Source organism: Haliotis rubra, unplaced genomic scaffold, assembly GCF_003918875.1.
Source record: "Haliotis rubra isolate DU_JTF1 unplaced genomic scaffold, ASM391887v1 Scf6, whole genome shotgun sequence".
In the NCBI taxonomy this organism is placed as follows: Eukaryota; Metazoa; Mollusca; class Gastropoda; order Lepetellida; family Haliotidae; genus Haliotis; species Haliotis rubra.
In genome coordinates this window covers 5,433,217-5,461,136 of record NW_025767301.1, presented here as the reverse complement: position 1 = coordinate 5,461,136, position 27,920 = coordinate 5,433,217, and the positions used below count along the sequence as shown (strand labels likewise).

General features: G+C 41.0%; 1 protein-coding gene across 3 annotated transcripts in view; it reads right to left on the bottom strand.

The window, feature by feature from the left end:
- Positions 1–45: 45 nt before the first annotated feature.
- LOC124255400 (orexin receptor type 2-like) overlaps positions 46–27,920 on the bottom strand; it is a 30,355-nt gene continuing 2,480 nt past the window's right edge. Inside the window, exons 1-2 of one of the 3 annotated variants that reach the window (XM_046689312.1) lie at positions 18,519–18,709; positions 46–3,983 (exon numbers count right to left, since the gene is read on the bottom strand). In XM_046689312.1, coding sequence (XP_046545268.1) covers positions 2,771–3,961 — 1,191 coding nt within the window. In that variant the 5' untranslated portion in view covers positions 3,962–3,983; positions 18,519–18,709 and the 3' untranslated portion in view covers positions 46–2,770. Of the gene's footprint in view, positions 3,984–7,301; positions 7,469–18,518; positions 18,710–27,920 lie in introns of those variants that run through there. The other 2 variants (XM_046689311.1, XM_046689310.1) reach the window with 2 other exon arrangements.

Sequence of the window (27,920 nt, the reverse complement as noted above, 5' to 3'; positions counted from 1 at the left end):
GGGTAGGCCTATAGATGACCTCATACGTGAAGAAAAACAACACAATTCTCTTTGAACACTTTATTTCAGTCGTTAAAAACCACGACAATAAACCGATAAAAAATACAAATTCTCATCCGATATTGCGATGAAAATTTCTTCAGACTTATCACAGAGGTTATCGTACAGTATCGGGTGCTACAGTTATCTCCCTTGTTTCAGACGCGTTTAGGGACGGTCATTTATATCAGGTGCTGGGGTAAACAATGAGCCCACGAAAACTCCAGCGCAATGTTGCGCAATGTTGCGCAAAATCAAGAAACAGGAAAGTACGTTTACAGTACGTATCATAATAATGAAATTTTCCTGCGAACATGCTCGATTAGCAAGTCGGGTCGATAGAGGCTCGATACAAACAGCATTGTCATCTTTATTGTGCACACATGGATGAACACCCTGACCTATAATGAAAGTCTGGTCCCTTACAGTGGGTTGTAGACATATATGTGTAAGTAGGTCGTCCTCTGTTCTATTTCAACCTTGCAAACGTCGAGAAAATATGCATAGTCGCCCTTAGAAACTTAAAGGTAGGTTGCGACTAGTCAGCACCCAATGAAAAAACAGCTTCCTTTGTCTTGATGCTTCTACACATCGTACCAATCCAAGAAACGACCAGTTTGACGCGAAGGTTAAAGATTAACTACATTCATTCTCCATACGTTTATTTAGAAACAATTCGTCGCTACCTACACTGAACATACGGCTCAACTCATCACGAGATTCCTGCCCACCTCCTTCTATAAGCCCCAAGTGGTTCTAGTCGTCTCTAGATATCACCTTGAGTTATTCAGTTGGAATAAGTGAGTAGACTGCGTTCGCCTTACGTAATATGTCGTTCGAAACTCCCTGGAATGTTTCCATATGAAACATTACTAATGCATGGTTTGAATACAAATGAATTGTTGTACTCGATATCAGTATAAGTAACGTACCCTACCATGACAGATCGATCTCATTTGTTCTGGTGGAAATGTGACACTGACTAAAAGTTTATGTAGCTCACCTGGATTGTTGGGGGTTATCTGAGACTGGGAGATATCAGCAATATGTAGCTCACCTGAATTGTTGGGGATTATCGGAGACTGGGATATATCAGCAATATGTAGCTCACCTGAATTGTTGGGGATTATCTTAGACAGGGATGTATCAGCAATATGTAGCTCACCTGAATTGTTGGGGATTATCTTAGACAGGGATGTATCAGCAATATGTAGCTCACCTGAATTGTTGGGGATTATCTTAGACAGGGATGTATCAGCAATATGTAGCTCACCTGAATTGTTGGGGGTTATCTTAGACCGGGAGATATCAGCAATATGCAATACTGACGTTCGACTGAATGGTTCACGAGTATTCATGGTTCTAATGTTATATAAGATGACACAGGCGATATTTGTGAGTATCAGCTGAAACTGACGATGGTTATCCACCTTCAAAAGTAGTGCACGTAATTGGTAGCTGGTCACGGTCGAAACCCAATATGGTATTTTCAAGATGGAGGCCATGGAGGCCATATGAACAATGTTTTGAGGCACCCTTGCAAAATATGACACAACGATTGAGGTCGTGCCAAGACAACCCTCTCCCTCACACTTGTCTACAGGTGAGCTACGGTCGTGTGGACATTCATGGTTAATGAGAAACGGTACAACCCACCCATGTAGTCGTGAAAAGTAAGGGACTAAATGAACGACTCTGATAAAGTTGGATAAACAATCTGAGTTTTCTATTGATGCATTCAAAATAAAGACTCTCACATGACAGACAAAAACTAATAAATTACTTAATGGTCGGAATTTCCACCCACGACTAAAAACAAAACTATCGTCAGTTCTGAATGGGAGACAAACAATAGCAGAGTCATCAAAACGAAATCTCCCGACGGTTCAAAGGTTTCACTTACAAAACTTTTCACATCATTTTTAGATATGGACATCAGTATTAAGATTCGTCTGGCAAGCCCTCTTTGTAAAACGTACCCAACGAACAGGTGATTCAATTTATTGCGATATATAAGTGTTTCGATTCGTACAGTCGACTGACATATCCTGCATCTACTTATTGTCGGGAAAACATGCCCATTGGCTATATCACTGAGACTAGCACACTGCCGGCATGCTCACACGCCATGGCCCCAGTGATAAAATATTACACTTCTCTCTTTTAGTACAAAGCTAACATGTCTCAACATAACACATGTTCAAGTTCAACAGATACTGTTAGCTGAATTACAATGTGAAGTTTGTCTGTTGCTTTGATTCTGGCAGAACCCCCCTCTATCGACGTGTATCAATGATATCAAGAAAACACGGGTGAGGTAAACACCCGATGTTTTCCGACTGATATATGTTTGCGACAAAGGATGGCGAAAACACCCGGTGTTTTCCGACTGATATATATCGTGACAAAAGGGAGGTAACAACTCAAGCCTCCAGTCTGACGGCAATGCGATACAGTTGCACAACTGCTTTCAGTCAGACGTTTCAAGAAGATGTCGTTATTCTTTACAGTCTCCATATAGGTATAGCTGGCTGTGTAATTATCCCTATCACAGTGGTGAAATGGCGCATGACTTCATTGCTCATATGACCTTGTGACTTGTCAATCAATGGTTTCTCCACAACACACTAGGTGGTATTCAGGGAAGTGTGGCCATATGAGATAATATGTCACATGAAAATGATGTCAAAATCAAATTGGTCCTTTTTGAACTGTTTGGATATTGCTTGTATCACTGTTTGCAGGTTTTAAACATTCGTTTAAACACTACCTTACATTCTTTCCTGAACTGACCATTAAGTATACTATAGATGATAGGGTTAACCGAGCTGTTGATAAAGTGTGATCTCACAAGGAAGTTATACAACACCTCCATTGCATCAGAAGAAAAGGGGTTAAAGGCCGCCTTTGTCACTTTGAGAACGTTCGCTATAATCCAAGGGAGAAAACTCAGTACGAACGAAACTGACAGCACAAAAAAGATGCAAGTGAGACGGGTCGTCTTGAGAGATATGTGTCCCATACCCTGATTAGGTTTGTATCCTTTGGCTTGTCGCATAGTGTCTGTCTTCTGTATACCCACGTGGCTCTGTACATAGCCCTGAGACTTTTTGGTCTCGTCTGACAGGCTCGAGAATGATGAACTATCACTGTTCACAAATCGATGAGTCCGAGGGTAGTCTCCCTTTGGTTTGAGTTTCTCTCCCATCTTTTTGTGTTTCCTCTGCCACAAGTTGAAGCCGATTAAGCTGTAAAGTGTTATTAGACATATAAGGCTGACGAGGAACGTCACTAGCATTGTGACGTAGAACACGATCCTCAGAGGACTATCCAGCATCTCATCGTCCGTGGAACACTCGGTACCATTGATGCCTGGAACCTCGGTTTCAACTGTCCTTTTCCCAAACACTATCAACGAAGGCACTGCCATGACTAGTGCAAGGAAGATAGCAACGCAGCAAAATATCTTTGCTCGCTTGAGAGAAAATCTTTCTGTTGGTTTGCACAGTTTATAATATCTGTCCAGAGCCACGCACACTAGCACCAACCCCGACGCCCCCGAAGCCCACGTTTCCAAAAACCTAAATATCTTACACGCTGCGGGGGCATTGAACAGGTATGGAAGCATCAGATCCGACAGTTCGAAGGACATCCCAACACAGCAGCAGAAGAGGTCCATTATTGCTAGGAAGACTATGAAGAAATTGGAAGTGTTTCTCCGGAACCTGCATCTGTAGATGTAGCAGACGAAGCTGTTTCCTACAATGCCGCAGACCATGAGGACTATGACGTAAACAACGACGGGCAACAGGACGAAGGCCTTGTCATTGTTGAGACTCACGATGTCTCTGTTGTCAGTGTAGTTCACGTCTATCTCAAGCGTCACGTTGTCGTATGGTTCCATCTCCATCGGATCCGTCATCTTGGTAGAACGAGGTGATCACCTGAAAACACATTTTGCACAGTTGTGAGACATTAAAGCATAACATCCATCATCACCTATATAACTTTCAGCTATACCCAATTTAAAGTAAATTACAAAATGAAGCATACAATTTTTTGCGTGACAGATTTATGGATGACAGTGATGAAGTGATGAAGATTCTTACACCGTTGTAACCTTTAGCTTGATAACAGTGTAAGAATCTACATCGAAACGTCGCACTATGCAATAAACAAGAAGTTGTCATCCATAAAGTTGTGTGCTTCATTTTTAATTCACGAACTTCTGGAATGCCGATCGAAACATTATGTTACAAAAAGTAAACGGATAGATCTGTAACCATGCAACCATCTTCATCGTATCCGCCATCTTGGTAGAACGTTGAGTGATCGTGACTGTCTGACTGTTTTGGGGTTTTTTTTATATCATATCATATCATATCATAATCACAATCATATCATGTCACATCATATCATAGAAACAAATAATTCCATTTGTATTGAAAAGGAGCCCAAATGACACGTGAGATTCAGAGCTTTAAGGAAATCTAGATTTGCTTAATCGAGGGCTTCAGCACCAGAAAGGGCTTGACGGAAGGGAAATTAATGTGGTTCAGGGACTGTGAGACTGCTTAATCCCCCATTTGGGTACAAGGAGGCTACCAACAGTAAGTGTCGTGATTTAACACACTGACATCACCAACAACCGACATAAAACATTACTCAGTCTTCCACTCGAACAATGCCTCCTCTGCCGCGCCAGATCTGCCAGATACTGGCAGTCACCACTCTAGATGTTTTACTTGGAGCAATAAATCACACTGTCACCGAAACCAATTCAAGATCTATGAATAATTAATTATCACAATTTCATTTGAGCAGCCATGAATTAATCATAATTAAATGCATAAGAATCCATGTACATGAGTGGGCGGATGATTGGCGAATTGATACTATTTATGTTGTGGGGAGAACGGGGAATGAGCAGTATTTTATGAGAATCAATGTCATGGTTAATGCATTGTCCCATGCTCTGTAAAATGTATTCCCAACACAATGAAACATTGATCAGATGATTGTATCATATAACAGGATATCATTGTCATAGAGTTAAAACATAACAGGAGTGCACAATGTGAGTGAGTGAGTTAATTTTACGCCGCACCCAGCTATATATTCCAGCTATATGGTGGCGGTCTGTAAATAATCGAATCTGGACCAGGCAATCCAGAGGTAAACAGTATGAACATCGATCTACGCGACTGAGCTACAATGGCACGTATTAGCCAAGTCAGCGAGCCTGGCCACCCAATCCCCTTGGTCGACCCCACAAAGAACATACATTGTTACAAGTTGACACAGCATCACAGTGGTTATCTGTCTATCGCGTGTTACATAATGGATTCTTCAACAAATGATCACCAGTATGAGAGAAATACAGAAGTATTCTTACGAACTGCTGGTTCCGTTTATAAGTTAAAGCAAACAATTGTGGGGTTGAACGGGTTGTTTTTTCTGAAAAAAGTCGATACCTGTAAATTATGGCAACACAATTTGTCTTCAGGTTATGACAAATAATGTTCTGTGAGTCCCCACAAAATTGCTTGACTCCTCGTTTGTCATTTATTGAGCAATGACTATTAAAGTAATATTCACTCTCAAAAGAAAAACTACCAAAATGTTTCTTTCCAGCATTTTCATGGTATTTCTTTACCATTACAATACTGTATCCTCACCTACTCACCCTCTCACCCACTCATCCGCTAATAACAACACAGTAACATAGAAAAAGATTACAGAGGTCAACATAAAAATAATTTCAAAGCTGTGATTCTTAACACAATACATTTATATCCTGGCAGTGTTGTCTGACGTCGTATAATAGAGCATGCGCACTTCTACTTCCGGATTCTCGAACAATGATACTAAGTTAAGAACAAAGCGAACGTTAACTGTCAAATCGGCCGCCACCAGAGAAAACATCGGATTGTGCAAGGAATCTGCAACCTGTATGGCATCTGACGGCATTAGTCAAATATTCTGTTCAGGGATTAAGATATAAGACTTCAAACGGCAATGTTTGAGACACATGGCGAAGTTGATCATTACAATTAAGGGCCGATCGCGGCCACTTAATCTGCTGGGATAGGATGGCTGGGGCTTAACTACAATACATTATTTTTTAATTTTAAAAACCAAAAAAACGACAGAATGTCCGAGTAATATATGTTGTTTTGGTCTTTCTAATTGTATTTTATTGCTCAACCAGTTATCGTCGACCCTCTTACCCAACCCAACTCAACCCACCGAAAATATACATTTGAGAAAGAGAAATTATGAACGGTTCCCTAGAAGTTTAAAACTTCTTCATATTTGCACAGTTTTCAATAGTATGGTTTAAGCCAAAACACGTTTCAAAACAATATAATATTACAATACTATCTGTCTCGTCTAGAGCGTGTGTTCTTAATAACCAAAAAAACAACAAACTAAAGTAATAAAAATACGAAGTTATAGCCACAAATACGTGTACTGCGAATCGCTGAAGGACAAATCTAAGCTGAAACAGTTTCGATCGCTACACTTCAGATTAATACCTACTCCCGGCAGGAAGGTGCTCAACAATCAAAGACACGCTTGGTCAACCTCCCTGTACTCAGATCAGCTAGGGTGGGTATGTCGAGATCATTAAGTACGCGCAACCGCTGTTGTCAACTACCCATTCACGATGTGGTTAATCCATTCAGTATAATATTCATTCATACTGCACTAAGTAATACTCATTCAGGTATACATGGCTAGACACGCACCCTTGTGATCGAGAAGGGATTTCGTTGAAGTTGGTTACAATATAATGTAGTATAATTCACGAAACACAAACACAAGTGTGCATTTCGTTCCAACTGGAAATTTACGCCCCCGATGTAATAGAAACTGTTTGAAGATGTGTGTGTGTGAGAGAGAGAGAGAGAAAGAGAGAGAGAGAGAGAGAGAGAGAGAGAGAGAGAGAGAGAGAGAGAGAGAGAGAGAGAGAGAGAGAGAGAGAGAGAGAGAGAGAGAGAGAGAGAGAGAGAGGGAGAGAGAGAGAGAGAGAGAGAGAGAGAGAGAGAGAGAGAGAGGGAGAGAGAGAGAGAGAGAGAGAGAGAGAGAGAGAGAGAGAGAGAGAGAGAGAGGAGAGAGAGAGAGAGAGAAAGTTAAATATAACAGTGGAATAACTAAATATAACACTCATCACATAAACTCAGTAGGACCTAGTGCATGTCCCTGGCATACATACATTGAACATTATATATAACATGGCTAAACACCCCTATACTTACAGGCCTGGAAACCAACGTCCGTCTCGGTCTGTAACCTCAGCGTCCACCCGGGGCAATAACAACTTCAAGTGGACGTCCCTCACATTTAGTTGTAACTTACGGTTGGCGTTCAGTCAAAGATCGGAGAGTTAAGTAAGACGCTAACTAAATACACAGCAGGACGGACGTAGGCAGGGCGAGTGTTAATGAGCAGCCAATCGCATGACACGATCGAGGGTGGTGCGTGAGCTATGCTGGGGATGACAAGTGATTTGTAAGGGAACTTGTAGATCACTGCAATAGACACTAGCAGGGACTAACTGATATAGAGGATATTTCATGTGTCTTGTGAAATATGACGTATCTGGCATCGAGCGACGTGAAAACGTGATATTTTCATGAAAAGCGTTTGGTATTCGAAAATAAATATAAAGTAGACAATACATATCTGTAACAGTTGCTATCATTTAATTTGTCACAGTCTGAGTAAGATCATCCCTTACATTAATATCCATCAAACGATCCTTTTGGTCTCAGCGTAAACGTCAAAACTAGCGCACGAATACATATATTAAGAACCACAAATAAACATGGCGGACCAAGAGAAAGGGAAGAGCGCGATTGAGAAAAACATCAACTACTTACTGTGCCAATAAGCATAAATACAGGCAATGGCCGCTGAGAGTCGAGTGAAATAAAGTCACTTGTACATAAAATATCGGTTACGTTACCCAACTGTTCTGAACAGGCGTGAACTCGTACGAAACGAGGGACACTCAGTCACTCCCAGCGGCACTCGCATAAACGTCAGTGATATGCATTTTGTGTGGATACACAAAACAGTATGCTTTTAGTTTCCCGTCATGTAGCAGGGACATCTACATGGAAGAACGCTCAATTATACTGAACAAACAATTCACCTGAGTCAACCATAGTCAGGTATTACGATGTCGGTTATACTGAACAAACGGTTTAACTGCAACAGTCAACCATAACCAGGTATTACGATGTCGGTTATATTGAACAAACGGTTTATCTGCAACAGTCAACCATAGCCAGGTATTACGATGTCGGTTATATTGAACAAACGGTTTATCTGCAACAGTCAACCATAGCCAGGTATTACGATGTCGGTTATATTGAACAAATGGTTTATCTGCAACAGTCAACCATAGCCAAGTATTACGATATCGGTTATATTGAACAAATGGTTTATCTGCAACAGTCAACTATAGCCAGGTATTACGATATCGGTTATATTGAACAAATGGTTTATCTGCAACAGTCAACTATAGCCAGGTATTACGATATCGGTTATATTGAACAAACGGTTTATCTGCAACAGTCAACCATAGCCAGGTATTACGATGTCGGTTATATTGAACAAACGGTTTATCTGCAACAGTCAACTATAGCCAGGTATTACGATATCGGTTATATTGAACAAATGGTTTATCTGCAACAGTCAACCATAGCCAGGTATTACGATATCGGTTATATTGAACAAATGGTTTATCTGCAACAGTCAACCATAGCCAGGTATTACGATATCGGTTATATTGAACAAATGGTTTATCTGCAACAGTCAACTATAGCCAGGTATTACGATATCGGTTATATTGAACAAATGGTTTATCTGCAACAGTCAACCATAGCCAGGTATTACGATATCGGTTATATTGAACAAACGGTTTATCTGCAACAGTCAACCATAGCCAGGTATTACGATGTCGGTTATATTGAACAAACGGTTTATCTGCAACAGTCAACCATAGCCAGGTATTACGATATCGGTTATATTGAACAAATGGTTTATCTGCAACAGTCAACTATAGCCAGGTATTACGATGTCGGTTATACTGAACAAATGGTTTATCTGCAACAGTCAACTATAGCCAGGTATTACGATGTCGGTCTCAGCACATCAACAACACAGTCTCGGCACATCAACAACACAGTCTCAGCACATCAACAACACAGTCTCAGCACATCACCAACACAGTCTCAGCACATCACCAACACAGCCTCAGCACATCTCAGCACATCACCAACACAGTCTCAGCACATCAACAGTCTCAGCACATCAACAACACAGTCTCAGCACATCAACAGTCTCAGCACATCAACAACACAGTCTCAGCACATCAACAACACAGTCTCAGCACATCACCAACACAGTCTCAGCACATCAACAACACAGCCTCAGCACATCACCAACACAGTCTCAGCACATCACCAACACAGCCTCAGCACATCAACAACACAGCCTCAGCACATCACCAACACAGCCTCAGCACATCACCAACACAGTCACAGCCTCAGCACATCACCAACACAGTCTCAGCATATCAACAACACAGTCTCAGCACATCACCAACACAGTCTCAGCACATCACCAACACAGTCTCAGCACATCACCAACACAGTCTCAGCACATCACCAACACAGCCTCAGCACATCACCAACACAGTCTCAGCACATCAACAGTCTAAGCACATCACCAACACAGTCTCAGCACATCACCAACACAGTCTCAGCACATCAACAGTCTCAGCACATCACCAACACAGTCTCAGCACATCAACAACACAGTCTCAGCACATCAACAACACAGTCTCAGCACATCAACAACACAGTCTCAGCACATCAACAACACAGTCTCAGCACATCAACAACACAGTCTCGGCACATCAACAACACAGTCTCAGCACATCAACAACACAGTCTCGGCACATCAACAACACAGTCTCAGCACATCAACAACACAGTCTCAGCACATCAACAACACAGTCTCAGCACATCACCAACACAGCCTCAGCACATCACCAACACGGTCTCAGCACATCACCAACACAGTCTCAGCACATCACCAACACAGTCTCAGCACATCACCAACACAGCCTCAGCACATCACCAACACAGCCTCAGCACATCACCAACACAGTCTCAGCACATCAACAGTCTCAGCACATCACCAACACAGTCTCAGCACATCACCAACACAGTCTCAGCACATCACCAACACAGTCTCAGCACATCACCAACACAGTCTCAGCACATCACCAACACACAGTCACCAACACAGTCTCAGCACATCACCAACACAGTCTCAGCACATCACCAACACAGTCTCAGCACATCACCAACACAGTCTCAGCACATCACCAACACAGTCTCAGCACATCACCAACACAGTCTCAGCACATCACCAACACAGTCTCAGCACATCAGCAACACGGTCTCAGCACATCACCAACACAGTCTCAGCACATCACCAACACAGTCTCCCAGCACATCACCAACACAGTCTCAGCACATCACCAACACAGCCTCAGCACATCAACAATCTCAGCACATCAACAACACAGTCTCAGCACATCACCAACACAGTCTCAGCACATCACCAACACAGTCTCAGCACATCACCAACACAGTCTCAGCACATTAAAAGTCTCAGCACATCACCAACACAGTCTCAGCACATCACATCAACACACAGTCTCAGCACATCAACAACACAGTCTCAGCACATCAACAACACAGTCTCAGCACATCAACAACACAGTCTCAGCACATCACCAACACAGCCTCAGCACATCACCAACACAGTCTCAGCACATCACCAACACAGTCTCAGCACATTAAAAGCCTCAGCACATCACCAACACAGTCTCAGCACATCAACAGTCTCAGCACATCAACAACACAGTCTCAGCACATCACCAACACAGTCTCAGCACATTAAAAGTCTCAGCACATCAACAACACAGCCTCAGCACATCACCAACACAGCCCCAGCACATCACCAACAGTCTCAGCACATCACCAACACAGCCTCAGCACATCAACAGTCTCAGCACATCAACAACACAGTCTCAGCACATCAACAACACAGTCTCAGAACATCAACAACACAGTCTCGGCACATCAACAACACAGCCTCAGCACATCAACAGTCTCAGCACATCACCAACACAGTCTCAGCACATCAACAACACAGTCTCAGCACATCAACAACACAGTCTCAGAACATCAACAACACAGTCTCAGCACATCACCAACACAGTCTCGGCACATCAACAACACAGTCTCAGCACATCAACAACACAGTCTCAGCACATCAACAACACAGTCTCAGCACATCAACAACACAGTCTCAGAACATCAACAACACAGTCTCAGCACATCAGCAACACAGTCTCAGCACATCAGCAACACAGTCTCAGCACATCAACAACACAGTCTCAGTACATCATCGTGGTTCTTTGGTTACTGACTGGGTAAGGTAATTTCGCTCAACGTTATATGAACATTTAACAATGCATTCACGTGCCCAGCAGTGTGCATGAATAAATAACACAACATGGTGCCGTTGTGGTCCCGAAACGATCTCGAACATAGTCTTAAAATACGGATAATCCGATGACCCGGTAACTATTTTCTGTGGCAATGCATTACATATATCGGACGTAAGATAAGGGATGTGTGAGTAGATTTGTCACACTTGAAAGGTTACTGTCAAGTGTGCGAAGTCGCGTTTAGCACCTTTATTTCTAAAAGAGAGAAAGGACAACCAACAGCAATATTTCAACAAGGTTCACTGGATGGAACTGGTTTCATGAACGTCGCTATCACGAAAGTGAATGTGTGAGTTAGTTTTACGCCGCTTTTAGCAATATTCCAACAATAATACGGCTGGGGGATACCAGAAATGGGCTTCACACATTGTACCCATGTGGGGAATCGAACACGGATCTTCGGGGTGACTAACGAAAGCTTTAACCACTAGGCTACCGCCCTCTATCACGAACACTAGGCTTCCCCCACCGTCTTTTATCACGAAAGAAAACATATGGAATGGATTCTATATAACTGATTAAAACGTTTCAATTTAGTTTGAATTCATATACACCCATGTAGGCCAATGCTAGACTAACGTTTAGCCCCTGAACATGTATTATTATTATAAGAGTAACAAATAAACCCATTTAAATTGAAAAGGTGAGGTGCAGGGACAGAGATACCGACTGCCTAAATACATGCGAAACACAGAACATATCTGTAAAAACGGCTCTTAAATGCAAATCACACGCGTGTTTTCCATATTGACAGTCAATTCTTGCAATGTCCCTTCTCCATTCCTGTCAGAAGTGTTACCTTGGTAACGCAATATGCTGAGAGCATCGTACAACGAAGATGTAGTGAGTGAGTATGGTTTAACGCCGCTTTTAGCAATGTTCCAGCAATACCAGGGGACACCAGAAATAGGCTTCACACGTTGTGCCGTTTGGGAAACCGAACCCGGATCTTCGGCGTGACGAGTGAACGCTTTAACCACTATTCAATATTCATGTTCTCCTAAAAGCCCATAGAAGACTTTACACAATTACTTCATCTCCAGATTTCAGGTTTGTTTAAACCTTGTTAATTCACCATTGATGATCCATGAGACAAGGCGAGATCGTTTTATCGGAGTAAATCTGTGCTGGAAGTACATGTTTGGGACTGGAAAATTACCTCGAAGGGAACCATAACCTCGACACATTCCAGACCGCCAACCCGACAAAATAATCACGAAAGAAGGAAGAAGCAGGGACCCAGCTTTTAGATCGAGACAATCGTAAGTTCGACTTAATGGTGCTTGGTGATAACGGGGCGGTGGGAAGCCTGTGTTTAACCGATGGGTCGTCACACAAAAAGGAACTAGGTTCGATTCCAAGGTGAAACCCATTCTGGATGTGGTTATTTAACGACCCTGCTTCACAAGTATTGTCCGAGCCGCTCACTGCGTTAATTCAGCAGAAGACGACCTCCTCACAATCCCACATACAAACAGCAAAATGGGGGATACAGCATTCTCTGTGAAGCCTCCCACTTTGTGGAATCAGCTGTCACGAAAGATCAAGAGTGCAGATACCTACTCCTAATTTTGTAACCTTTTGAAAACTTTCCTCTTCAATGATGTCTACAACTCCAATTTTAATCCAAAGTTGACATAATGACCAGAAACTTTTTAGCGCCACTGAGCATCAAAACTTGGAAGGAAGGCGCTATACAAATCAATAACAATTACTAGTATTATTATCATTATTTATTCAATTTGACTGAATTATTGCTCGAAGTGGCGTATATCCAAACGTATTCATTGCATAAGGTCCAGATTCATATTCTGAAAAATAACATTAAGGAAAACACGCACGTATAACATATCACATGAGGACTATATATTCTCACAGCAAGCCATAACCTAAATGTGGAATGTAAGCCCAAAGTTCTTTGTCGTGGGACGTTTCATAACCACGGTCGTTCCGTGGCTTTCTCATTACGGGATCTAGGTTAGGTCGTAATATCTTGTCAACCCATTCACAACTGGCGTATATACGCAAAGACGCAATTAGACTGCCAAGAGATATGGAGTTATAAAATACCCCAGTATCACTATCAAAACAACACTATCATATCGTGTTCATTCAGTCAGCTGTACGTGATGTAACGCAATGCCTGGTAACAATACCCCAACGCCCCATAGGCATGTTCTTTTAGTACTGGTTAAGCATTCATATGTAATGTATACCGTATTGTGAACACGTTCATTCAGACTTACAAGTCACATTAACATGGAATAATGTGAAATATACTACTCAGAACTACATAAGGAACACCCACTATACTAAACAGCCATGACTGACTGACTGACTGAGTTTGGTTTTACGCCGCTTTTAGCAATACTCCAGCAACATCAAGGCGGGGGACACCAGAAATGGGCTTCACACATTGTACCCATGTGGGGATTCGAACCCGGGTCTTCGGCGTGACGAGCCAACGCTTTAACCATTAGGCTACCCCACCGCCCAAACAGCCATGACAGATTAACTATGTAGCATATGACAAAAATCAGTTGTTAACTTATTTTGAGTAGTATACCTATGTAAAAAGCATGTAAAATAAGTTATACCTTATCGTGAGGCATGACATGGAATTATTAGCTGGACACAGGATCGACCCTAGTCTATCATACAGACCCTGAAACAAATTTATCCAAGACAGCCCATGCAAGTCGAGAATATGTGGCAAGTCTAGATTTCCAGTTTCTGAAAATGAAGAAAGTCTTCTTTTTATTATATTTTAGCATTATAATTATGGAACTGGTTTTTTTTCTGTAAACTATGTTCATTTCAGAGACGAGATGTTAGTCTAGACCGACCCGTGAATGTTAGAATTGGTGTCTGGTAACTTGTCAGAGGCGATTGTAAAGAAAGGGTGGTCAGGCTCGCAGGTCTTGATTTGTGGTTGACACCGATTCCCAGTTGCGTAAATTGATGCTCATGATGTCAGTCACTGGATTGTCTTGTCCACACCCAAATATAGACAGACCTCTGTCAGTGTCATTCTTATGGAATATTAATACAGCGTTGAGTGAGTGAGTATGGTTTTACGCCGCTTTTAGCAATAGTCCAGCAACATCACGGCGGGAGATACAAGAAATGGTCTTCACACATTGTATGGGGAATATGGGGAATCAAACCCGGGTCTTCAGGGTGACGAGCGAACACTTTAACAACTAGGCTACCCCATCGCCCCTTAGTACAGCTCTGAACAACAAGAAGAAGAAACGGAATCGCCAGTTTTCGTTCAAACGTTTTGGAATTGAATATCATATATTCAAGCCTGAGGGATGTTCTAAAAACAATGACAAATTGTCCCTTCAACATAGTTTACTATGTCTTCATTATCAGATAATAGGTTCATTCGTTTGCTTATAATCAGAGCTATCATCGTTTTACTTTCCAGTTTGCTGAATAGACACGCGTTAAACTACAACACATAAAATATCTGATTACACAACGCCATAAAAATACATTATTGGAAGATCAAAGTATCAATTATCTTTAGCATCGTATGTAATAATTACTATAGATACGTATCTAATTATAGTAACAGAAGATTAATATTTCATAAAAATATTTTTAATAATCGTTATGCCATTACTGATACATTAATTAGAAGATAAAGCTACTCTGTTTTCAATTTTGCGGTCCTTTATCGTTGATTTAAGACCGCTAATGTAATATAAAAAACCGAACGCGTTAGCGTGAGGTTTTAAATTAAACATTTAGCGGTCTTGACATGCCACGTTGTATGTGGGATACATGGACAGTGAAAGTGGAAGGACTGGACATTACGGCCGGGACGGAAGCGGTCAGGTTAGGACGTGTGGGCCGACGTGTGATGTCGACGTCAACACACGTAGATCTGGACCCGGTTTGAACATACTGCCGCTTTTGCGCTGCTGACGGATTTTCCAACTTCGTAGTTTCTTCACTGGGATTAGGTTCAAGAAATTCTCCTTCAAACCATTCGCTTTTTACTTTAAAAAACCCCAAAGATGCTGCCGAGATAGAAATTACCGATGTCCGACATGTTTGTTTACAAACAATAGGGTCAACGAGTTCGTTGTATTCAGACGCGGTGAATCGGTCACTTTAATTAGCGGTCTTAAACTGCCATTTAAGTACGGTTTTGATGAGCTCTCAGCCAATCAGAATCGAGTATCACACAATGTCGTGCTAGAATATTGTGTACTATGCATTCCTATTCGGAATACGTGACATACATGTTTTAAAAGGAAGAGTCTCACAACATTTTGACAAAATATGTCTTAGAATGTACGGCGAACAATTACTTTTTTCAGTAAACACTGAGGCAAAATCATTGTCCCCAATATTTCCAAGAATATCAGTCTTTAATGAGAACGCGTTTGTCAACGCCAGCGGGTAAGTACGTATTCCTGGTTACCTCACCGTGTCTTCGTCATCGATGACCGCCGGCATACATAGGGGATGAAACACAGCGTTTCCTCTGTCGGTGTAGCTAATCCTTCCACGCGACCAATCACAATGTTACCATCCGGATATCAAATACGGAATTCGTCCTCCTAATTATTCATAATTCGTAAGACAAATATTAAATCGATCTTGAGGTATGCAGAGTACCTTCAAATGTAACCTGAGAATCTATTTAGCAACATCTCATATAAATCATATACGAAAAAGTGAGTGAGTGAGTTTAGTTTTACGCTGCTTTTAGCAATATTCCAGCATTATCAGGGCGGGGTTACACTAAAATGGGCTTTGCGCTTTGTGCCCATGTGGGGACTCGAACCCGGGTCTTCGGCGTGACGAGGGAACGCCTTAACCACTAGGCAACTCCACCGACCCCATATACGAAAAAGAATGGTCAACCCGTCAAATACATTCACGTAATAGCTTAGCACTCCTGTATGTACAATATTTACAACATGATAAAATACACAACTCCTTTGAAAAAAGAACATTTCTTCAAGATATTTCTTACTTATGTTCTCCGAAATGGATCATACCCTTTCTAATCCTCAAACATAAAACACCAGCCAATAAGATGTTGAAGGAAAATAGTATCAAGCTGAAGCAATAATATAGATGCGGTACGTACCGGAATGAACTGCCTACACTGGGATGGTTCCTTTGTGTATATGTGCACATCAAGTATATTTGTGAATTTCTCCGAGAGCGGGAAGTCGGTGGTTTGACGACAAACCAAGACACGTTAAAAGATACAGACCCTGGCAACAGTCCGTACTAGCACGCACACACGTACACACACGTACATACACGTCGATATTTTAGTAAAAATATGAACGTTTAATCCCTCACTCCGTCGGGTAAATGAATGTCTTGGTAAACGTTCAAGGGTTAGCGGTAACTAATGAGGTAATAAACATACTGTGTTGGAAAATCAGAGGTATATAACGTGATAATTAGGCAATCCAGTATTTACTGAAGTCATGGTAGAATGTGTCTTTAACTGTGAACGGACGTTCCCTGAGATGTCAGAAAAACGGGTTTCCTAATTAGGGGGGTCCAGACTAATGTGATTTCATCATATACAATAAAATATCAACGTTCCTCATATGATAAACTGCTATTATTGCAACATATATTCTCGCTACAGAATAGATATACATCTTTGTTTAGAATATACTCCAAGAAACAACAGTAACAAGTAAATAACAAAATATATTTCATAATCCCATGAAACAATATTAGAACATATTGTATTTTAAATACGAATGATAACATATGCTACAATACACTTAAAAATTGACAGGCTCCCGTAAATCTCTTATTTGTTACACTAAATCACAGCACATCTCTTATTTGTTACACTAAATCACAGCACATCTCTTATTTGTTACACTAAATCACAGCACATCTCTTATATGTAACACTAAATCACAGCACATCTCTTATTTGTTACACTAAATCACAGCACATCTCTTATTTGTTACACTAAATCACAGCAAATCTCTTATATGTTACACTAAATCACAGCACATCTCTTATTTGTTACACTAAATCACAGCACATCTCTTATTTGTTACACTAAATCACAGCACATCTCTTATATGTTACACTAAATCACAGCACATCTCTTATATGTTACACTAAATCACAGCAAATCTCTTATTTGTTACACTAAATCACAGCACATCTCTTATTTGTTACACTAAATCACAGCACATCTCTTATTTGTTACACTAAATCACAGCACATCTCTTATTTGTTACACTAAATCTAAATCACAGCACATCTCTTATATGTTACACTAAATCACAGCACATCTCTTATTTGTTACACTAAATCACAGCACATCTCTTATTTGTTACACTAAATCACAGCACATCTCTTATATGTTACACTAAATCACAGCACATCTCTTATTTGTTACACTAAATCACAGCACATCTCTTATATGTTACACTAAATCACAGCACATCTCTTATTTGTTACACTAAATCACAGCACATCTCTTATTTGTTACACTAAATCACAGCGCATCTCTTATATGTTACACTAAATCACAGCACAGATCTTATTTGTTATACTAAATCTCCGCCATATAGCTGGAATATTGCTGAGTGCGGCGTAAAACTAAACTCACTCACTCTCTATACTAAATCACGGCACATCTCTTCCTTCTACACTAAATTACTACAATATATATAAATTTTATATGTGTTCCAGTAATTCAATCAGATTCAAATGTCCAAAATCCTATGACAAGTGAGACGGGCCACGCGCTGTGAGGACCTCGAGTTATATGTACACATGGCACTAGTCCCGGAGTCCGCCCTTGTCTAACAATGTCCCTACACACTGATCTTCAGGTGATGTCCTACAGTGACATAATACTACTTACATTCTACCACAATGGAAGACCCCTCGTGCCACGACTGGATACCGACCGGTCAGTCCACATCCCCGCTCGCCCGTCTCTCAGGTATGTCTTGTATCTTTTCATCAGTGTGGAATATTATCGCATCAATTAACCGACATTCGCTTGGAGGCGCGTCTCCCTTATTCAACAGGAAACCAGGGGATTCTCGTCGTATCCTCTGTGTTGTACATCAATGTTTACAGCCCAAACACCACCGCCTTCCACCCCCGCACTGACACGCAAACAAATGGCCTGAAATACGCAGGCAAAACCACTTCAAATAAAAATAAAACCACCACGCGATTACAAGCCTGAATCCGAGTTCGGTTAAGTTAACAAGGAATCGGGGACAAATCTTTTGGCATGGAGGTAAAAACGTTACCTCTTTCTATGAGGAAGTGTTTCGTGGCTAGATTAACTACTCATTGGGCCTCTGGGGTAAAGTAAACACGAGGTAATACTACACACTAATACTAAGATATATGGCTGATTTTATCGGATATGTACTTACTGGCGCACCCAGTAGGTGAAAGCTAATCATATATGTATGGTATATGGTGAGCTGTGTGACAACAACTGTGTTAACAACTGGACTTTATACCCAGACACATGTATAGTATGAAGTGTTGGATCATTAATAATACAATGTATAGGTAAACGTATATCCACTCGATTTCATACACACATGGTCAAAACTGCTGCTTGAAACGGGATCTTCGCAATGTGCCTATACAGATATTTCTGCCTACAGTCTTTATAACAACTTTATGGTTGAGTGGTTTTGAAGTTTAGCCTGGTTGACCCATCAACAGTAATGAACTAGCCCACTATGCTATTTAAATTAACTGAAGGCACATTGATACCATACCCTTGAAACTGTAAAACAAACTACATGTATAATAAACAAATGGTCAGGAAAATTATCACAAATGAAATTAAATGTAATTTTTCATGTTGAAACTGTTTAAAATTACTAAAGCTCCAATCGTCAAAACCAGTAATGTTACACATACTATTGAAAATAAACCGGTGTAACTTACATATGTAGAGTGACTTGAATAACTTAAGCAATGGTTCGATAAGAGCGGCTTATTTATCAAAATGTTCTCTGTGTATAGCGAATAACATGAGCACGCTGTTTATCTGAGAAGTGATTGATCCAACTATTTAGGATATTATTAATGAGTGATGTAAAGCTGTTGCTGAGAATGTGATCAGCATTCCGATGTGGATGAAATATCGTCTTTCATGAACGATGAGTTCAGTTGTAATATACGCCGCGTGGCTGAGATAGGTCTGCATGTGCGGTCCTTGTCGAACATGTTATCTTTCCGGCGCAGACCATCCTTTTAACATTCTGGCGGGGACTGGGGTCGTTTTGAAAACAAAATCATTTCTCTCTGATATAATTCGACGTCGCTTTTTAACCCCCAACTCCCATCAAAATAATATAAAAATATAATGGATAAGAATTCTGAAAAAAATACGTGTTGTGAAAATACACTCCTCCATCGCATGTTTTGAAGCAGTGACGGAAACAGTCATCTTCTCCATCTCAACATCAGAATATTAAATGGTGGGACTTCACAGGTACATGAATTGAAATCATTGAGCAAGTCTTTGCACAGTACGAGCAGCAGCCTTCAAAGGGCATCAACGTTGCGAGGGGCAGATGAGTAGGTTGGTTGGTTAGTTGTTTAACGCCGCACTCAGTTATATGGAGGCGGTCTGTCAATAACCGAGTCTGAACCAGACAATCCAGTGATCAACAGCATGATTATCGATCTACACAATTGGGATACGATGACATGATCACCCGATCCCGTTAGTCGCCTTTAACAACAAGTATGGATTCTAACCTGGATCTTCACTGGTCGCAGATGGGTATAGGACCGTGGTTGAAGCGTTATCTGGTTAAGTCGAATACTGGGTTCGATTCTCTACAAGGGACAGTGTTTGAAGAGCCTTCTTGCTGTCCCTGAAATGAGTTTGCTGGAAATTTCAGAAAGTGACGCAAAACTATACTCACAACTTTGAAACGATACAACGTTTAGAAACGTTGCGATATTTCCCGTTAAATACCGATTCTCCTTCCGTTGGAGGATGTAATACCTATAAAAAGACGTGTTAGGCCTAGTGATTCATCACATGACTCCTCGTATCAACGTGCAATTATTGGGATTTAATTCGTGGAAAGTTATTCTGTATGACCTTCGCCTTTGTCGGTCGATAAGCTCATTGCTGACGCCGTAAGAACATAAAAGTATACCTCTTTCTGAGCTGGTTCTAGAGGTAACAAACACACTGGAAACACGTGAATTGTTTATTAAAATGTCTATAACTGACAACATCTTGAAAGCGGTTGATGGAAATTACAAAAAAACATTCTTCACACCAAGATACGTACATTTACATTCTGATTTCAAAAGCAGCTAAAGACAGAATAATATAGTCACATCAAAAACCGAGTGTCATGTCGTGTCAAGTGAAAAATCGGAGGTGTTTTACTTCTTTAGAATAGTATATATCATAGCGGTTTGTGAAACACATGTGCCATGACAGAGTAATCATAGTAATGTGAAAAATCGGGTGTTCCTCAACTGTACTTTAGAGAGGTAAACATCTGGCGGCGTGTAAACCATCTGTGACATGACAGATGTACTATAGACATATGCGTCCGGGATTCGAACCCACACCCTCAGAGCCGCGGTGACTGAGTGGGTTAGGTGGCTGGCTTTGTGTGCTGGCGATTAGGTGCATGATTCTGAGGGTGTGGGTTCGAATCATGGATGGGAATCAACCCAACAAAAGTATACTAGAATCTGTACTTTACTGAGAAAGTGTAATCCCAAATATAACATATGTTACATTTGACCACTTTCTAAATGGCATTGTGAATTCATACATTATAACGGCTTATAAATCATCTGTGACGTGACAGATTAACTAAGCAGAGTAATGTGGAATTCAAAAATCGGGCCCCGATTTCTCGAAACAAACTTAAGTCTGAGTTTTTACTTAAGTTAGAGTTTTTACTCAAATTTGAGAAAACGCAGAAAATGCATTTCCCAGAACGGACTGAGATCGATATTAAACTCAAACTTAGTAGACAATTTGAGTTTGGTGGATAGATTACTTAAGTTGTTTGGACTTTTTTATTATAAAAATGCAGTTGAGTTACAAATTCAGCTGTTTCAAATTGTCAAACTCAGTTTGAAATTTGTGTAAAAACTTAAGTTTGTTTCGAGAAATCGGGGCCAGGTGTTACTTCACTTCCTTCGAGTAGTATGGCTACATTGCGTTTGGCCCAAGCTGACCAGTGGTTCGCAGCATAGAGGCACGGTGACACATAGACTAACGCTTAGTCTCTGAATATATATAATTTTGATAGTAACAAACAAGCCCATTTAAATTGAAAAGGAGCCCCTGGGAGACTAGAGATTCAGATCCTGAACCTGAGGAAGTCTAGACTTGCTTTATTTAGGGCTTTAGCATTGCAGATAGGGCTAGGCTGTAGGGACAATAATGTGGTTCAGGGACTGTGAGACAGACTAGGTGACACACATTCAGCCAGGTCACGCATGGCCCAAACCTTACTCCTTCAGCACGGGTTACCAAGGACCTATCTGCTCTGGACACCCGCGAGGAAATGACACCAATGTATCCCCTAAAAATATGCAGGTAAATACCATGTTCACATCATCGTGCACGATACTGCTCGTCCGGTATGACTGATATTTACTCTAAATCGGGCACTTTTGAGCGCAACTATGAACATTATTTTCAAGTTCAGTGCAGTTTTATGAAGAAACTGCGACCTATCCTACAAGATTCTCACAGTCGGCTGTGGTCTTGTGATTGAAGACGTGCGTCAGTGAACATGACCACTCACCTGTGACGAGACTACAGGTATGAGGCAACAGGGTCACCCCTCTTTCCGTGTGTGTTTCAATATGCAGGGGACTTGCTCGCAATTGACACCGGCGGATTATGAATGATTGTACTTTGTGAAAGTGAGGGACCTAAAAGCGTTCAGTGAATAAAGCCCTTCCCTCTTGTGTATACAGCCGGGAGATAAAGGGGTTATTTTGTGTCGGTCTAGACGCCCAGTATTCACCCCCGGTGGAATGTGGATCACACTAACTGTTTTGGAGTCCTAGTACTATGTTGTTATGGGGGATTTCTTTAAAATAAAAGGCGAATTATTGGAAAGGTTTCCACCCGTAACCCCGTGATTCTTTAATCACTCTATGCCTAAGAATCTAGGCCTACGTTTTTTGGATAAAAAGCTTAAACCTACCCCTACACCTGAACCTAACCCTAACTCCTCGAAATAATCCTAATAAATAGAATACATTTCAAGCGGGGATTAGTGGTGGAACTCTTACCGAATTATTACCATTATTATTAAAACTGTTACAATTATTCCATATATTTCTAATAAAATAATGCATCAAAGAGTGTCCTGGTTATCCTGGCAGAGTAAGGCCGGTTAAACTCATCATCAGCTCGGGACCCTTGCTCTCTTTAACCCAGTCCAGGATGTCAGAAGGGCTGTGTTCCTGCTAGCAAACCAGGGTCCCGATCCACAAAACGTTCGTAGCGCTACGACATGCGTAAACCTGTGATACACTATAGAGTTACGACAGGTCGTAACGTTACAAACGCTTTGTGGATCGGGACCCAGGCTACTCTCCCAACGTAAGTCAAAGAGATTGGGAGGTACCATAGCTAAGGGAAATCTAAGGCATACATGCGATGTTTTTCCTGGATCTTATTAATCACACTCGAGTCAGAAAATTGATTGATGTAAATAATATCACTAGTTTCATTTAATAAACCCGACAGGGTCAGGTTTGTTGGCCTGGATGTGTCCAAAATTCAAAACTGTGGAATGCTGTTATCGTCGTCATCAGCATCATCATCATCATCACCATCATCATCATCATCATTCACGTGTACATCAGGTCTTATTCCATAATTATTATGAAGACTCCAGGTTATACAAAACACAGCCGCCAGGATAATAACTCGTTGTCCTCGAAGAGACCACATCACCCCCAGGTTAAGAGAACTGCATTGGCTACCCGTTGCCAGACGCATAAAATTCAAGGTGCTTACCATTATCTACAAGTGCCTGAAGACCAACACTGCTCCATCTTACTTGTCATCTCTTCTTAACAACCATAGACCAACAAGAACCCTTAGATCACAAGATAAAGATCTGCTTATCACCAGACCATCCAGGACCAAATACGGGGACCGCTGCTTTCAATGTGCAGCTCCCATGCTATGGAACAACCTCCCTATGTCGCTAAAATCCGCCCCAAGTCTACCAACTTTTCGAAAACATTTAAAGACACATCTATTTGAAATGAAATAGACTGATCTGCACAAGCGCCTGTGAGCAGCCTAGCTGGAACTCGGCGCTATAGAAGTAGATTATTATTATTGTTATTAAGATTGGGATGAAACTTTAATACTTTGTCATTTAAGTGTACTTACTTTGCACCTCAAACTTTAATACTTTGTCATTTAAGTGTACTTACTTTGCACCTCAGCCTTTAACACTTTGACTTGGATGATTGGTGCATTAGGATTAGATTCAATATATGAAAAATATACTCATAAAACGTGGTCTTTATTAGATTTGCGCAAAGAAATTAACAATAGCAATAACAGGATTCTTTTAACTGTTCATTGGCGGACAAGTCTAAAGAATGGTGTCCGTTCCATGATAAGCAGTATGGTATCTAAATAAATATGTCGATAAGGAAAAATAGTTAGGTACAAGTACATTCCATTTTTAATGTAGCCAGTGTATCGATTCGATCATCAAATGGCCTTTGCAGATGTGCACATTGTACAAATACGACTTTAATAGTAATATCGACAGTCATATAGTGAGTGAGTGAGTTTAGTTTTACGCCGCACTCAGCAATATTCCAGCTATATGGCGGCGTTCTGTAAATAATCGAGCCTGGACCAGACAATCCAGTGATCAACAGCATGAGCATCGATCTGCGCAATTGGGAACCGATGACATGTGTCAACCAAGTCAGCGAGCCTGACCACCCGATCCCGTTAGTCGCCTCTTACGACAAGCATGGGTTACTGAAGATCAAGGGCGGTGGGGTAGCCTAATGGTTAACGCGTCCGCTCGTTAAAATAAATTACGCCGAAGACCCGGGTTCGATTCCCCACATGGGTACAATGAGTGAAGCCCATTTCTGGTATCCCCAACCGTGATATTGCTGGAATATTGCTAAAAGCGGCGTAAAACCATACTCACTCACTCACTCACTGAAGATCAATAATCTAACCCGGACCTTCACGGGTCGACAGTCATATAGAGGTGTTCCACCGGCCATGTACTTGTACACTCGGATGACTGACGGAAGGATTTTAGTTAAAAGGCGTCTGTATTTGTACACAAGCTTGTGCAAGTGTCTAAGGGAAGCAGTTACAAACAGCTACATAATTCGACAGACTCTAGGCATGAAATTGTGATGTTTTGTTTTGTTTTCAAAATCAAAGGAAGTACCTGATAAAGTCTTACTGGGGGCAATGAATATCTTTCTAACAGCAAAACAGAAAGAAGTATTTCGACTAGGAACAAGTTGCGTTTGGGGAAGATCAAAGTGATGCAGATTATGTTTACTTCTTCATAGGCGGATCCAGAGGGGGGAGGGATGGGTGTGCGTGCACGCACACACACACACACACACAGCCTTTTGTGCTGAAAGTTTGTTATATGACCATTAAAACTTGGGTGAAAATGAAGAGTGCGCCCCTCCTTTACTCAATAGGGTGCACACACCAACATCCCACCCCACCCCTTTTCTCAAAAAGCTGTATCCGCCCCTGTACTTTTATGAAAACTACTAGTCTGACAGCCGTCAAATAACCTTGAAAGTAAGGAGTGTGTGCACCTGAAACACCGACTTAGTCCGGAATATTCCGTATGGATTTGTCCGGATTTTATATGTCTGCAAGGAAAGGGAGGTAATTCGTGTTTCTTGAATTATATGCCTTTGGCTTCGAGAATTATGAAAACTGACGATCCCTCTCCGATTTGGATTAAGGCTGTTTTAATGTCACATGAAAAACTCCTGCGTGGTGACGTTTGATTCATGAATGTCACACGAGTAATGGTATGGTTCAAACCAAGAATCACATTCACCGAGGGAAGAGTATTTTTAATACCAAGAAATAATAGTTTTTTCGCTTGGTCGAACGCCTAGATGTTCTACAGCATATTTCGGCGCTTGACACACACTTTTATTTCCTGACCAGTTGTCAGTTTTACTACTTTGGTGAAACTCTCGTACACGATGTTGTCAAACCAAGAAACACGAACAGGTAGAATCTGGGATTCGAACCAATGATCATAGGATTCTGACAAGCTTAAGGGCAGCAACTCTGTATAGCCTTACACGCGAGGCCGACCTATGTTTACAAAAATATACATGTATATTTCGTGAATTTGGTTTCGCTACCACAACTCCCCAAAATATGTTGGTTTGTGTCATCGGTTAGTTTGCACGACAGCGTTCGTTTTGTCACTTGATTACCAATGACCCACAGTTCCGCGTGTCTTTCTAAGAATAGGATGAATCTCATGAATAAAACGGGAAGCTCCACTTTTTCTGAATGATCTGATCAAAGAAAACTTGATACTTTTTAATTCTTTTTTAAAATGGGATATCGTCAACCCACAAGTATGCTGTAGATCTTTTCGCATTCAAATATAGATTAAAACCGTCCAGTGTAAAACTGTAAACTTTAAATATATTAAATCTAGTTTTGTATTTTCTGTATGTTTCATTGTATCAGACTTAAAAGTGACTTTTAAGGTTCCGTCCCCTAGTATCATAACAGAGGCACTCATCTTTCCAGAAAAAAAGGAAGATAATAACCAGTACAAGTAGTAGGAAACACGTTTTAAAAGCGACCCACGTTATTTTCATTTGTTTTCTTAAAAAATCAGAAAAAGCGTATATACGTTTAAAATACAATCCGTACACGGCGCTGCTGAATTTTCCAAGAAAACATACGCTTTAAAACTGGTCATGAACCACATATGGTTCCTAGAATAAACAAGGGCATAGTATTAATTTCTCATTAAATTACAGCACAGATTTACACACTCAAACACAAAGCAACCCGTCTATAAAAATATCTTTGTAACATATATATGAGAGCATAAAACTGCAGTTGTATTTAATGACATACAATAACATTTGTAAACAGTAAGTGCAAAAAGAGTATGGTTACTGTGGAAGACGCATGCCCAAATGAACACGCTCGCACACGCACACAAACGAAGACACACACACATCAGATTGCCTATCGTTTCAGCAACACGTGTATTCTCCAAATGCATCCCATCACTGACAATTTCCACATGAAACTCTTCTGCGAACTAAGTATTTTCCCTTCGAATTATACAACAGGACAGGATGTCCTGGTGGTGAGCGTTGAAACCCGGGACCCCCGGCTAAGGAAGTAACTGTACACACTAGTTGTGGGCGTTCCACCTGAACTCCCCCTTCACCGTTCCTTTCATGAACAGCACACCTGGCCCCGCACACACAAGCGGCATTGTCCATCTACCATGTGCCTATACAGAATCTTTACCTTTTGGTGCAAAAGCACCTATGTGCATACCTTGCCGTGATTATAAATTAATTATTCGTTTAATAGTCATTTACACTACCTGCTGACCTGATAAACGTGTTTGAAATAAACGTCATTCAAGTTGCGAGTTGCACGCATTAGCGTATATTTTGCCTAGGGTAGAAATTAACCAATATGTCGGGGTGGCGAGCTCGTGATAATTTCTAACGTGTGTACGTTGATGTCTGAATATATGGCACTGCCTGAATCCCAAATCAATTTATTGAACATTTACATACAATGATATATAAAGCGTACCATAAATTCAAATTTAATATAAATTAAGAATGACACTGACAGGTGGAGGGTGGACGGGCATCTGGACCGGATGGTGTGTTCACATGTACAAACTGCCATGATATAGACGACTTTATGGTGTTTTTACACGAAAGGCACACTAACCTATCGTTAAGTGCACTGCTACAACTACATCTTCTCGCCCACCATAGTTGAGGGATATTGGCAGTTATAGATACTGCACATCATGGAGACTGAATGGTGATAGGGGACATTGTTTTCAGTAACCATGGTAACTGCTTCAAAATACACCAGATAACTCTTCGAAAGGAAGGGCCTAACGTTTCTTTTTTCATAACACATTTTCAGGACACCCATACACACACACACATACGCACACGCATTGCACGAAATTCAAACGACCCCCCCTCACACACACATTTCTGTTGTATACTTACAACACAACAT